The sequence below is a fragment of the Dendroctonus ponderosae genome, unplaced genomic scaffold, assembly GCF_020466585.1.
Source record: "Dendroctonus ponderosae isolate FM_Combo_2020 unplaced genomic scaffold, Dpon_F_20191213v2 Dpon_F_20191213_6, whole genome shotgun sequence".
In the NCBI taxonomy this organism is placed as follows: Eukaryota; Metazoa; Arthropoda; class Insecta; order Coleoptera; family Curculionidae; genus Dendroctonus; species Dendroctonus ponderosae.
This window is the reverse complement of record NW_026018814.1, coordinates 4,218,100-4,233,079: the sequence shown is the minus strand read 5'-3', so window position 1 is coordinate 4,233,079 and position 14,980 is coordinate 4,218,100. Positions and strand designations below refer to the sequence as shown.

Genomic DNA, 14,980 nt, shown 5'->3' with positions numbered 1-14,980 from the left:
CAGGATACCCTCTAGGTGATAGTTCTTGATTACTTTTTGATAAATAATTCGTTCTTAATGCGAAATAGGAGCACTATTTATCAATCTGTAATAAAAGACGTGAGGAAATTCTGTCTATTTTAAAGACAAAAATTTTTGAGGCGAAATACCCAAAAAGAWGTTTGTAAAAAATRAATCCGCCTCAACAATATRGAACTTAYCTACAGGTTAGAACAATGYCTCGACGCCCATTTACAATATTTTTTACATCACAATGATTCGGTGGAACCTTTTTTCAACCCTTTTCGCGCTATGTTGCTAACCAAACTGAACCTCAAACTGCATGTTTAAACCGCAAAATCAACCATTTCCTACATATGTATGCCGTTTTTCATATTCTGGGAAAATTTAAATCCAAATTGGTTTTACACATTTAAGAAGTTCAATAAGCTATTTAATTTTATACCTTTTGATTAACAATGTTGATTTGGGATAAAGTTGCTAATTTTGACCCATATTCAGCTTTCCAGGGATTGCCGAAGCGCAGTATGTTCGAGAATTAGTACCAGAAGCAACAAGGACTGGCGTCAAAAAGATAATCAAACATATAGCAAATCAAATCCGGATTTTCTATTCTCCGTCCGTGAGGAGGGTAAATAAAAACAACGGGGAAAATATGTCATGTGAAGGTGATAAAATATGTGAATTAATGCAAGAGATGTCACCGGTTATTGGCGGCCCGGATATCGCATTTGACATCGAGAAATTTGAGGAAACATTTGGAGTTGTAGAGGTAAAGTTTACCATTTTAGTAAATTCACAAATTTTCAGCAAAAATCTTAGCATTTTGAAAATACATTATCGCATGTATTTGATTTTAGGGCTACATTGAGACAGATGATTTTTACAATTTCCGTCATCTTATGGCCAGATCTTTGAGTAATTATAATTTCAAAAAACTCGCTCGCTTACCGAACTTAAATCGCGAGTATGACTTGTTTCTGCTCAAAATCCGCCTTGCTGCGGATTACATTTTTGATGTGCAAAAAAACACCAAGGATTATTTTTGTAAGTACCATATTTTTATCTATAACCTAACGTGCGCTATACAATAAGACCAAACTGAGATGATTATCACTCCTCTCAAATCCTCTCACGCTCCAAGTAACGAATCATTTCATGGTTCCAGTGAGGAGCATTTGTATGTTTGAAGATATTCAAAAAACTCAGCTCAAATTGTGCTTAGTGAGAAAATTCGCTTGGATTTATTTCAATTGACCCACAGAGCGGGATTTTGAAATGTTCTTCGTTCGCTTCACGCTATTAATTGAACTGAACGAAACGCAAAAGTGACTAACAAAACTCTCATATCATACCTATTTCAACATAATGCAAGATGTCCCAATATGTTTCAAAAATACTTAAACATTTGACTTTTTTATTTTTAAATGATATATTTCTTAGCTTCCACATATAATTATCTAGAAATGATGATTCTTGCAGAAGTAAAAGAATTAACTGAATTGGAGAAAAACATAACTAGGATCACCGGAAAATACATTTAATAAAATTCTTCATTCGTGCTCCAAAAGCATTTAGAATTGTAAAACTATAAAAACTACTGAAAAGCTGATTTCTAAATAACAGATGCAATGAAACCAATCATCAAACAAAGTCAAATATCTTAAGTTTTCTTGTTGTGTAATTGTGGCAAATTTCTGAACTGCACCCTAAAATAATTAATGTTTTAATTAAAACTTTATTATGTTCTTAGACATATCGCCAGCCTTATTGCAAATGCCTCTTTACTCTCCGCGACGAGAAGCATACTTGAACTATGGCGCCCTGGGAACCATTATCAGTACTGCCCTTTTGAATGTACTTGGAAAAAAAAAGATAATTTTTTCAGACAGCTATGCTGGTTCAGAAGAAACTAAGCGTATTTCGACTAATTTAGGATTTGTTACATCCTGCCCTTCAAAATCTGCTATTTTAGCTGTATTGCAAAATTATCTCGAACGTGATGTAAGTAGAAAAAAAAATCGTATTTATAGATTTCTGCTATGTTATAACTAGGTTAACATAACTTGGGAAGAAGTTGCGGCTGACAGGGACGCAAGCAATATCGCCTACAAAGCGTACGAAAACAGCGGAGAGCCACGGTTTCAAGATGCAAAACTTCTGCCAGGCAAGTATTTTTCAGAAATTTCAAGCAAGAAAACCTTTAAACTTCAAATATAAAGTTTTTCAAAACCTTTGTCTTGAGTATTTCGCATCAAAATTTTTCTCTTTTAACAAGACAGGATTTCCGCGCCTCTTCCATTGCCGGTTGATAACGAATGCCCTTTTTTATTTCACAGTAAAGAACGAATTTTTTATAACAAGAAAGTCATTCTAAGAAATAAAACTCGATAGCAGATTCAAAGTCGTTCTCAAAGCTGCCTAAAAAGACCTAGTAACTTAAAAAATGTATATCAAGGCTCACAATCGCTGTGAGTTTTCGCTTTTTACACATTTTCGGCTTTTGGTGGCAATTATCGAATGCATGTTAATAATTGCCTAATCTATAACAAAAAATTGTTTGCTATGTGCGATTATTTGGAATCAAAATGGCAAGAAATTTTTTAAACTACTTTTGTATATTTTCGGTTTTGTCATTATGTTTTGTGCTTGAAATCTTGCTTCGAATTGTATTTGCAGTTTTGAAGATAGTTCTCATTAAGAATTTGTTACCTTTTGTTTATTGCTATCTGAAATCCTCGGAATTAATCTAAAACATAGGTTTTTAATTTGGTTGTAAATGTAATAGTTCCATTTTAGTTTCGTTTTCATTTTGGATTTTAAATTTCATTAAACCGTTTGTCAATGGGGGAATTTGTAAAATTATTCAAATTTAAAACTTCGTTTATAAACTGATTTTTTTTTGAAAAATTAGATTCATTATAAGCATCATATACACTTTTTACAATGCTGTTTTGCCATTATCGGGCGAATTGAGTTAAAATTCAAATATATTTGTATGAGTAGGTTTTCTGTATACCGAAGTGCCAAAATTGCCTAAGTTTTTCGTTATCACTATATAGAAAATTTTGAGCCGAAATACCCCAGAAAAGAGTTTCCAAAACATGAGTCCGCCTCAATCATATAGAACGTATCAACAATATTAACTTTGTTCCAAGTTGCTGTGTTTTCAGTTATTCCGAACGCAAATTTTGTAATCACTAGTTACTTCGTTCTTCGTGTATCTTGCAATTGTGCAGTTCTCCAAAATGCAGTTTGTGTTGGCACAAAACTCGCACATATTCAAATCAATTGGAAAACTTCGATTGAAAAATACATCAAATTGGAATATGGACAACGGCTGAAATTAAGGCCATTTGAAGAATAAATTGCAAATAGAATAGCATTCACGGAAAAAGACGTTAAGCTGAAGATAAAAGATCAAGGGAATCAGACCGAAGAAGTGTGAGAAAAAGATACGCCCCAGGAATAGACAACATTTCTAATTATCTCATAAAGCGTGGCGGTGAGAAACTACCAAGAAAATTTACAAAAGTGTAGTAGATGCACTGACGAGCACAAAAGTTTCACTGCATCAATAAAAAAAATAACAAAGTAATAAGCCTGAAATCTACAGCAGAATGACTCTGCTGGGCAGGATCATGAAACTGTTAACTGTGAACCAGTATTCTTAGAGATCGTCCTCCTGTAGAAAATAACACAAGAGGAAAAAAGTTTGTTTTATTATTAAACAGGCCAATGCAAAGTTCAATGAAATTGAGTTATGTTAATTTGGGTATGCGTATTTTACTGGTCCGCAAACTCGTTAAATATTTGAAGTCACAATGAAATAGTTGATGAAAAATTCTTGATGTGCCTCTTAAAATATTGCGATCTTTTTGGCAGAAAAAAATACTGTATCCCTCTCACATATATTGAATTTTCCTTTCATGTTAATTTACAGGCTTTCTATATCGAAGCACCCGTCAAATATTTTGGATGATGAGTAGCTTCTACCTATGCCAGCACATGGAATATGAAAACATCGATTTGACCCTAAAACAACTGAATAAACCGCTGCCCTTCAACTATTATGTGATACCGAGACTACGCATAAACATGCACAAAGAAGGTAGTGCTCAATTTCTACTGGATTTCTCATGTTCCATAAATAAAACCATACACAAACCACAATGTATTCCCCAGTAAGTTTTGGAAGAATCCAATTTAATTTATTGGCTTTTTAAGCAGGTCCGTTGTCTTCTAGCAAACAAAATTTATTGTTTGATTTTTAATATTTGCTTGTAGTTGTCGTAATTATTTCTTGTCTCTGGTAAACATATCAGTGGAATTATTGTTATATTATAGTGCAGTGTTTGTTTAAGAACATTTTTGAATAAATCAACTGAACGAATCTAGTTTGCATTTTGTTGTGTTTTGGTTCAAATAAATGGGAAATACAGTCCATGAACCAGTTGAGTCGATTTCTTCAAAAAAATTGGTTCAATTCACTACTAACTTGTTATTGTAGTCTGTTAAAATTTTCATACCTAATAAAGTTAGAAATATTATTATTTTGAAATAAATATCCTCAAAGACCTATTGTTACTTTTAAAAGCATGGTCTAAATTGGTTTATGAAAATTAAATTAAACTTATATGAAAAGAAACAAGTTGATTTTGTTTCTTCAAATAAGAGCGAATTTCATACTGTATATGAAAATTAAATTAAACTTACTTGAAAAGAAATAAGCTGAATTTGTTGCTACAAAATCTTTAGAAGATGCAATTGCCAGCAGGCGAGGGGACATTAATGGCGAAGAAGTAAATTGAGTAAAAATATGCATGATAAGGGGTTTAGAAGCCAAACCATATACAGTGTTCTACAAGCTTCATTTAGAGGAAACGAGGATTTATAATCAATAATTAAAAATCATCCGTTAAATGTTAAAATTAAGCCTTTTCCTATATTTATTGCTGAAGAATTTAACAAAAATATGATAAAAATAAATTATTTTGTTTCAATTGAGATCCCTTGAGTAGTTACTATAAATTTAAATCAATTTAGCATTCAAAACTAGTGTAATAACGTAGGTATACATGTGTATTTAAAATTATTCAAAGGCAAAACCTTAAATCTTTCCACGTAAACGAAAATATATACTTAGTATCAAAGAAACCGGCTCAAATATTGAAAATATGTCAAATATTAGCTCTGAATATTTCAACGCGATAAATATACAGACATATAAAAATGAACACAAACTTCAAAGTTTTTAAGCTCCAATACATGCAAAATATATACTGGCTTAAAAAACCAGATATAGAACCATGACATGAATGCGTTTTTTGCTTCGCACTTTAGATTGTGGAAAAATTTTGATAGAAAGCAGTTTATGTAGTACTGCTTCTATACATGTCGAGTGCAGCCGGCCTAATATAAGTTGAATTCACAGTAATTTAAAAATTATGGATGGACCAAACGTAGGCCACAGGCATCCGGATGGATGGCGTGTTGCTTTTGGCTTAAGACAGCGACTTGCATTCGTAATGTTTATCATTGCCTTGTTGATCATGGTACTTCAACCATCTATAGATGCGTGTAAGTAACCAACTGCTAAACCAAGTCTGTCTGTTGGCTGGTTTGGCAATACTTTCAAAGTTTTTTTCAAAACCCTATACTTTTCCCCGCTATTTTTCTCCGAGAATCAAGAAAAACAGTATACAGTATGCGAGACGAAAGTCGAAGGCCCGACAGTGCGTGCATGACGCCCTTAATCTACTATTTTTAACTAGTGGGAAAAGATAAAACAAGCTCTAGTTCAACTTTCATTTTATTCAAAATTTCGGACACTAAGAAAGTAATTATTTCCGCAATTAAAAAAGTTAGTTAGAGTTAGTGGCGTCTGGAACAATCTATGACTGTTGGAGTCTTGTGTACAATATTATMTTATACCCGAATTTATGCTCTCTTCTAGGGTTTGCTTTCTGAGAAAAGCAGCATTTTTTTAAGTTTATAAGTCRGGAACAAATAGAGATAGTCGGCAAGGGTCTACCGCTAAAAACCATTATTCAAATGCCCACATAAACTTCATAYACTTTTATACACTCCTAAAGTCCGTAGTTGACTAGCTAAATCATAACGCTTTTCTATAAAAAAAACTTCTGTATTGGGTAGCAAAAAATAATTTGAATTTGCTTAGTCATTTTCGATGAAAAAATAGTTAATTTATTTTTGAGTACAAAACCCGTTTCAATAAATTGAGCTACAGGGTTATCGATTTTATGCTCGGGAAAGTAGAGTAAAAAAACACACAAAATAGTCAGATGGAGGCGAAAATTTTAATTCAAACTAAAGATTAAAAGGTTTAATCACSTTTACTGGCAAGGCCAGTAAACGTGAAAAACAATAGCATTTAAATGTCCTCCACGGGACCTCCTACAGGCCTCAATCGTTTTGAGGTAATTTTGAATGATTTTTCGGCACATTACCGGTAATATCTCGGTCATAACTTCACAGATGTTGTCTTGCAGTTGCTCAAAAGCTTGAGGATTGTTGGCGTAAACACGATCGTTCGCATAGCCCCAGAAAAATTAATCTAACAGCGGTAAGTCGCATGATCTTGCGGGCCAATTGACATCATTCAATCACGAAATTACGGGTGCTGGAAATTTCTCTTGCAATGTGTTTTTTTTCGTTTTCTCTCTCTAACTGCCAGTGTTGAGTGACTCGTTGCCCCATCCTGCTGAAACCACATGTCTTCCAGATCATATCTTCAATTTCTAGTTGAGTTCGCTCTGCAAATGAAATCGTCTAGCATATGAAATCTATAGCAGCGATATTGTCTGCATATCAAGTAGAATTCAGAACGATCATTGCCAGATACAATTTCTTTCGTAAATAGAAGCCACCACAACTCGGTTTCTTGATGTGAACGTACATTCTTTCATTTCCGATCTGTTGCTCAAAATTATCACTTAATTTGATCAAATTCAAGATCGACGAGAAAAGGAACCTATAATGCATCCCTACAATCTTGCCGCATATAAAAAAGTAGCTAACGAAATAGAGAGCTTCGTAAACCACGCAGTTGATCCTTGCGATGACTTCAACTCATATCTATGTGGCAGTTTTCACAACCGTTTGGAGCACGCTTGGGAGAGGGGACCTTTGGCCAAATTGAAATATGATATGGATGTTTCGCTGAGAAACATCGTTACTAAACCCATGAGTTTGGAGGAAGAGGGCAAGTTGTGCAAGAGCGCAATAACGCAAAGAAGAGTGAGTTTACTACAATTATATGGAAATAAAACATGTATTAAAAATCCTGTATAAACCTCGTGACTTTAGCAAGATTTAACGGACAAAAGAATCCGCTAGATGTCCGCTGAAGCCACTGGCTTAGCCAAATTGTATTTCGCATGGTTTAAAAAACATTTAAAGTTCTCTGAGATAACAGTTCTAAGTTAGCCGAATAACTCAAACAAACTAATTGATCGTTTTCATTTAGTACTACATTTACTGTGCGGATGCCAGTATAATCAACCATTCACGTGATGCCGATTTCCTCACACAAATTCAATACATTCTTGGTGGGTTTCCATTCATGGACAATGTAACCAGCAATGAGAATTGGCTGACTGTCACCTTACGTGCTTTCAAAAGCGGCTTTTTTTACAAGTTTTTTATGGGCTTTTCCACTGTTTACGACAAAAAGCAAGAAAGATATCTATTAACCGTAAGTAATGGATAACACATTTTATTTTAAATTATCTAACAATAAATGGAACATTTTTGTACATAAAATTACATAATCATATTCAATTATGATTTACTATTACAAAAATATAGTAAATTTCACCGTCTTTACGAAAAAAACTATTTCTGTTTTGCTACCAATTAACAAGTTTAGACATTAATTACTTTTTGCATTAACGAATCTAAAATTAAGTTTCTTGTAATATCGGGAGAGTGCGCAGATGAATTGTTCAAAATTTTAGAAAAAACCCAAAAATGTTAAAAATTATGAGTATATCAATTCAGAAACGTAGGGCTAAACTCTAAGGTTCTGGAAGTTTTAGTTGCTTAAGTAAATAATGAGCGTTATATACGAACAAATTCACAACCAGCTTCATTAGAATATTCATTTCCAGAACGAAACAAGACATTTTGGCATAATAAAAGTCAGGTCAGATCGTCTTTTTTGAGCCAAATAATGTGTCAGTACGCTTTTGGTCGTGTTCTTACGGAACACCCGGTAGTTTCTGATTGGCAAGACAATGGAAAATTAATACTTTTAACTCAAGCATAAAATAATTTTACTCTTCGCCAGCCCCAAGATGGCTAACACGTTATAAGAGTTATAGGATCTTGTGTGTACACTCTGGATAAAATGAATTAACAAATCGCGCATCAACATGTGTAATTTCTTGTTTTAATTTAAATGCACATCTCCTCATTTGTTAATTCGGTTTAAAAGTGTCCGGAGAAAAGTATTAAGCGGCTTGGATTTCAATGACCGTCAGAAAAATCGGTTTCGGAAAAAAATGCTTTAAGTAACGTTGACCCGGAAATTACTCATGGTACAATTTCAATGGTACAAATTTTCAAACAAGATATTTCACAAATTTTAACACAAAAAATGCACTAAAACAGTGACTTTTTATGGATACATCTGTTTCCCAACAATCACTAGTGGATTTTTGCCATCAAGATAAAAATGGGTTGCGTTAATAAAAAAATATTTAGCAGCTGAGCCAGTTCAACTTGATACGCATGAAGTTCCAAATCTTTATTAGAATCCGATTGATAGTGGATTCGAGTTTTAGCGCAGTGTTGCGACACCTTTGTTCGGGCGACCAAGACGATCAATTGTTTTTGTTTTACCATCAATAACAGACTCATTTCGATAAACTTCATCATTAGTCTTCTCACAGTGGCATTATTTAAAATAGTTCAATGACCCATAATGTACACATTTTCGGATTTGTGTCGATTGATTTGATTAATGTAAAACCAGGATTCTGAAAATATCGGGCGATTTCAAACGGGCGCTCTTAATCGAACAACCTTGATGTTTCAGAGTGAAGCGCATTGCAATAGTTTAATTCGCTGTCGTTTAAGTTTTTTTGAATAATTCTTCACCACTGCAATCGGATTGAATTACCATAATAGCGATTCATGATCCCTGCTTTGGACCAGTTCAAATTGCCAGTTACTTTTGAACATTTGTTACAATCCAACGGGTCAACGATACGATACTGTTATTTTTTAATATTATTTATATAATTAACAGTAAAAGAAAAAAACCTTAAAATTACTCATACTACACTTAATCGAAATAAGGTTTTAACCGCAACTTTATTAAGAGAGGATTTCCAAACAGCACAAGCGCTCTCTCGCCGTCTAACTATCATATAGTTTCAAAACTTATTGTAATTGTGTCTATCTATCTAGCTCAATCGAATTCCGATCCAAGATTTGCAACGAATATGGCTCTTCTTCCAGCAAGATAATATTCAGAAATTCCTGAAAGCTTTAAAAGACGTATGGTTAATTGATATCGATAACGCAACAGGACTTAGTTACGATCTGAGCAAATTTTACGAGGACGTGCTAAAAGTGAGTAACTTAGTAATATTAGTATTAACGTTAGCTAAGTATGTGGGTCAAAAAAATGCTTTATTTATTCAATCAATCTACCTTTCCTATGACAATAAGATTTTTTAGTTAAGTTATAGTTCAGTCAATTGTATCTCCTCAAAGTTGTTTCATTATACATAAACATATAAATCCCTTTCATAGCGTTACACGTTTTTGGGTTTCCGATCGCCAGGCCTGTCTGTTTTGCCATTCATCATCTGAGAAGTTTTTGGCTGACATCGCTTTTGTATTCCTTTCTATCAAGGTTGTTGACGGTCTTATTCTCTTTCATCTTCTTTTTCTGTTAATTGCTGTTTTTCGGTATCTTCCACGGTTTTTCCTAATTTTAGGCTGAATCCTTTAAAAGCGAGTATTATTTGATCCGGTTCTTTGGTCAAAAACATTTTTCTATAAATTATGCTTATTTTGCATGTACAACAAATATCCTGAAATAAAACAACCAAGAATAAGATGAACTTGAAGTTTAGAGGAAAATGTTAAATACAGAGGTTGTAGATATTAATACTAGACGTTAACGTCTAGTTCATTTTAAGATAATGCCAATTGATACAGGGTGTCTCAAATTCAAGTGGCAGACCAAACTTACCTCTTTTTTTAAAGGAATGCCGTACTTTTTATTGCATATTCGAACCATTCGCACATTTCCTAGCCAATTCGATGTAAATGTTCTATAATTATTTTCAACTGTTTTTGAGTTAATAACCAATATTGATTGAACCTTGGCCGTCTAATTCCAGGTTGATTACCTCATCTAATCCAAGCATCTGTGGCATAACTATTGCTTTGGTTTTTTCATTTCTTGCAGCTCATCGATAAACCAATAATTCTTCTCTCCGGGTCTGCTTCTTTTTATACCTAAGGCTTGTTTGGTGTGTATTCCTTTTGTTACTATTTTATTCAGGTTTCAGTTGTTTTATGACTATATTTTTGTGGTAGCTGTTGGCATACCGTCTGCTTGCAAAGTTGTCTTGTACTCTGGTCTAAAATTGCTTAAGGTGTGTAGGAATTTTCTCACTATGGATGGGATAATTTTTGCTTTTATCAGATGTCATACTATTACCTCTTGAGCTTTTATTTAAGCATTTTGTTTTATTTTAACATAATCGATGATTGATTTCAAGCGCATTTAAATTAAATATGTTCGGTTTTACTATAGTTCATTTTACTGATCAATTTATTATTCTAGACTTATCAACCAGTTATGGATACGCGCCCTAATTATCTCCCAATTATTAATTATCCCTTACTGCTACACCTTGACCCCGATAAGTCCCACCAGCTTGATTGGAAATCATTTTTGACTGAATTAACGGGAATCTATTTTGAATTTACAACCCCTATAGTCAACCGTTACGGCGACTACCCAAAATTTATCCAACTCTTCACTCTACTTAATGTAAAAAATCACCGGTAAGTGAAAATAGCGAGACTTGTCACCATCAAAAGATAAAAAAATATGTATCTAAAGTTTTCATTTGTTTTTCAGACTTTGGCGAATGTTTATAGTTATTGTCTTGATTGCCGAACATTGCGAATATTTGTCGGAGGGTATGTTGACTGTTTGTTATCCTATAAAAGTTTACGCCGAGCTACCAGCACGATTGATAAATGGGACAATGGATGCAGATGAATACCTTAAATGGCGAGCGAACTTTTGTTACAGAGAAGCCATAAGTTTGTAAGCTTATTTTAACAAGTTTAGGGCGTGTTAAATAGACAAACGATACCCTCAGTGTCATATTTGGATCTGTTTTAACTTGTGCCTTTGACATTTCCTTAATATGAGATATCGAACCTCAGGGAATATGTTAGCTTATTTAGGAATTAATTTTCGTTGAAAATGGCACAAATGTCCTGTTTTTCGTTAAATTTAACCATTTAATTTTATAACATAATCCATTGGTTTAATGTGCCCTTGTGCTGTGTGTATCTTATATACGTGGTAGAAATGTAGCCCTTCCTCGGTATTTATTTGGTGCAGCAGAGTTCTTGCAGCTTCTACTTTGTTACTGTGGCATTTCCCGAGAACTAATCGCATATCCGCAAATTCGTGAAAAGAGCTTCAAATTAAGTCACAGTTTGGCAAAGTATTGTTATTATTCACAAAGGCTACATCAATATACATCAATACAAAGGCGATTATCTACCTGTAACTATTTGTTAATGACAAAAAACATCATTGCCGCTTTGACTTTTTATCAAAAAATTGGAAAAGAGAACTTTTTAAATATAAAAATTTTTCGTTTTTTGAAGCAAAGCTGGTAATTTTTCTTTTTGATTGCTACCAATTGAACATGGAACAATTTAAAAATAATGCTTTAGAACATAATAATTGCAATTTGATTTTCAACTGTTAATATGGTCAACAAATTATTGAAAAAATGTTTTCCAATATTTCTCTGGTCCTCTATAAGTGAGCTGTATTACCCCTTAAAAGGAATGACGCCCATTTTGAATCACCAAGTATAGGTCTTTTATCTGTTATGAACGAAAAGAGATGGTTTCTTTTCGTTCTGAAACTATGGGCCTTTAAAATGATAAAATGATAAGATTAAAAATTAAATAGATTCTTAACTATTGCAGGGTTTATTTAGGTAACGGATTCGTTTTAATTTGAAAAATTATTTGGGTCAACATTTTGATACAATTTTTTTCCCATCGGTGTAATATTTAAGAATACATTTATGTTATCAATTTCTTCCTTTGAAGACCGATAGTTCCGTAACGAAGCTAGTCCTGAAACAAATTATATGAAGAACGGGCGTTATTGTCAGCCCTATCATTGTTGACGAACAGTTTCGTGATATTGACTTGGACCAAGTTTCAACTAAAACCCTTTAAATTTTTAGATTTCCCTATATCGCAGAACGCGAGTACATTGTTAAAACTGTATCAAATCAAACCAGACGTGATGTGCAAGTATTGACGAACAATATTGTAACTGCAATGGTCAACAGGCTTTATCAAGAAAAATACTTGAACGGCACCGTTGACGTTCATTTTCAGACTTGGATAAATAATATTACAATAAGTGTTGGATGGGACGACATAGTTTTCCAAACAACTTTATTCGAGAGAGTTTACGGAATTCACACGGTAAGAAAACGTTTAATTTGCTCCTTTCATTCAATTTTTCGCAAAGTATCAAAAAGTTATTTGAAAGTGATTAAACTTTCCGTGTCGTATAAACTTTCCGTGTCATCGGGGAGAATAAGTCAATTTTTGTTCGAATTATGCATATTTGCCTAATTAAGTTGTATTACACCCACCTACATGTTAAATTATTGTTATTATTATTTCTTTATCTAATTTAATTACTGTCCTCTCTAATTCGGTTTTTTTGCAGAAAGCTGTGGGCCAGAACATCATGGCTACGCGCAGGAACATATTTAGACTACAAGCTCACGAGGAATTTAAAAACCTTCCCGTAGAATACGACGGTAAACAACCTGAGAAACCAGAAGAATTCAAGAAACCAATTAAATTGTCAGTCGACGCGTATTATGAAACAGGCACTAACAATATTGGTGAGTACAAAGTCTTTTTTTATTTTATCTTATGTCGGACACTACGCACTGTCCCCGTCTTTATTTTCCAAATAAGTGGTCCAATTATTGAAGATCATCTTCATTTGGGCCGACATCGACTAACTTGGTTATTGTTTCCCCAATAAACTGGTGCATTTCAGAAAAGCCGACAAAAATTTAAATACTTTAGTTCAGTTGTTCTGTGTTGGTGACGATGTGTAGATAATAGCGCATGAGCCAAATTCCTTACTGTTTTACTTACTGACGACTGTTTTCATTAATTTGCTAGGCTTATTGCATGCAACACAGATATTCAACATATAAAACACAATAAAAAAATAACCTAGCCCCTAATCCCTGTCAACACGGCCATGGCACAGGCAGCAAACAACAAATAACCCGAACAATTTCCAGAAAATTTTGACAATATGCAATAATTTTCAACGTGGTCTGAGTCGCTTTACAGCCCGACTCTTTACGTTCATATCTGATGACCTTCAATTATTGGTTCATTTTATTGGCCAATAAATCGGGGAAAGTGCGTAGGGCAATACCGACATTAAAGCTAATGAAATTTGCTCAGTTCTGTCGGCTGCAATGTTGAGGCCTCCCATTTACGGTTGGGGCGTTCCCACATACTTGAACTACGCATCGTTAGGACCCATAATAGCAAGCGTGCTGATCAAAATGTTGGGAGAAGCCCATATGAATAGAAGGTGGAGCAGATTTTCTGACTATAGAGCTTGGATAACTAAACTGTCCAACAGCCGGTCCATAGACTCGAAATGTGTGACAAATACATTTTACAATTATCCCCGTGATCCGCTGGCTAAGCGGCTCACCCCGGTAAGTTAAAACTTTTCTGTATGCATTTGTAGACATTTAGGATAATTAGAAAATATATCAAAACTCTGGCTTGAAAAAACCTCAAATCACAGAAATAAATAACAATCGATGAGAAAAAATCTGTGACCACATCAACATTTCTTTAAAACACTCGAAAGATGTAGGTAACATAATAATCAGTATTTATGCTGGTGAAGAACTCCAATTTAAACACGTCCTCGCTGTTAAAAAAATGCAGTAAACGCATATTTACTTGCTGTAACAGCCGCACTGTCACCGAAGTAATCATTCACATTTAAAGAACATATATATGTATACTATTGTTGATAAGTTCTATATTGTTGAGGCGGATTCATTTTTTTACAAACTTCTTTTTGGGTATTTCGCCTCAAAAATTTTTGTCTTTAAAAAAAGACAGAAGTTCCTCACGTCTTTTATTACAGATTGATAAATAGTGCTCCTATTTCGCAATAAGAACGAATTATTTATCAAAAAGTAATCAAGAACTAGCACCTAGAGGGTATCCTGCGACACTTAGGCTCAAGCTGTAAGAGAAAATTTCAATTAGTAGAGAAATTCATTTGAAAAATTACCTTGACGTTTCGATAGCTATTTTCTGCTATCGTTATCAAGAGTATGTTAATAAATTGTGTAACAATAGTAGGATAATACAATTTATGAAAATTCGTCTGTGCAAATTGTCAGTTATGTGACTTTGACTTAATCTCATTGTTTAAATTAATAAAGGTAACGTTAATTAATAATTTTGGTGTAAATTTAATTTGGGTGTATGTTTCTATATGTATATGTTTTAAAGAAAGCGCACTAATTTTACTAAATCAAAATAATTGTGTTGCTTCATGTTGTTGGGAACCCGAACGGTTTGTTCAATTTCCCGTTTATTTATTTAATTTAAAATAAATATCAAAATGTTTTATACACTTTTATTTAATTTATGAAATAAA

The 14,980-nt window shown here is 33.6% G+C and overlaps 3 protein-coding genes across 6 annotated transcripts in view; 2 read left to right on the top strand and 1 right to left on the bottom strand.

The window, feature by feature from the left end:
• The window catches only part of LOC109536009, an 8,275-nt gene extending 3,725 nt beyond the window's left edge, over positions 1-4,550 (top strand). Inside the window, exons 7-11 of the mRNA XM_019902074.2 lie at positions 502-772; positions 861-1,047; positions 1,754-2,004; positions 2,056-2,167; positions 3,944-4,550. Of these exons, the coding sequence (XP_019757633.2) occupies positions 502-772; positions 861-1,047; positions 1,754-2,004; positions 2,056-2,167; positions 3,944-4,188 (1,066 nt within the window). The 3' untranslated portion in view covers positions 4,189-4,550. The remainder of the gene's footprint in view (positions 1-501; positions 773-860; positions 1,048-1,753; positions 2,005-2,055; positions 2,168-3,943) is intronic.
• LOC109536006 (protein prickle) overlaps positions 1-14,980 on the bottom strand; it is a 244,034-nt gene that overhangs the window by 56,392 nt on the left and 172,662 nt on the right. The window lies entirely within an intron of this gene.
• The window catches only part of LOC109536010 (neprilysin-2), an 11,073-nt gene continuing 1,454 nt past the window's right edge, over positions 5,362-14,980 (top strand). The window contains exons 1-9 of the mRNA XM_019902075.2: positions 5,362-5,580; positions 6,977-7,260; positions 7,490-7,717; positions 9,436-9,600; positions 10,829-11,052; positions 11,129-11,320; positions 12,492-12,738; positions 12,989-13,169; positions 13,753-14,015. Of these exons, the coding sequence (XP_019757634.2) occupies positions 5,448-5,580; positions 6,977-7,260; positions 7,490-7,717; positions 9,436-9,600; positions 10,829-11,052; positions 11,129-11,320; positions 12,492-12,738; positions 12,989-13,169; positions 13,753-14,015 (1,917 nt within the window). The 5' untranslated portion in view covers positions 5,362-5,447. The remainder of the gene's footprint in view (positions 5,581-6,976; positions 7,261-7,489; positions 7,718-9,435; positions 9,601-10,828; positions 11,053-11,128; positions 11,321-12,491; positions 12,739-12,988; positions 13,170-13,752; positions 14,016-14,980) is intronic.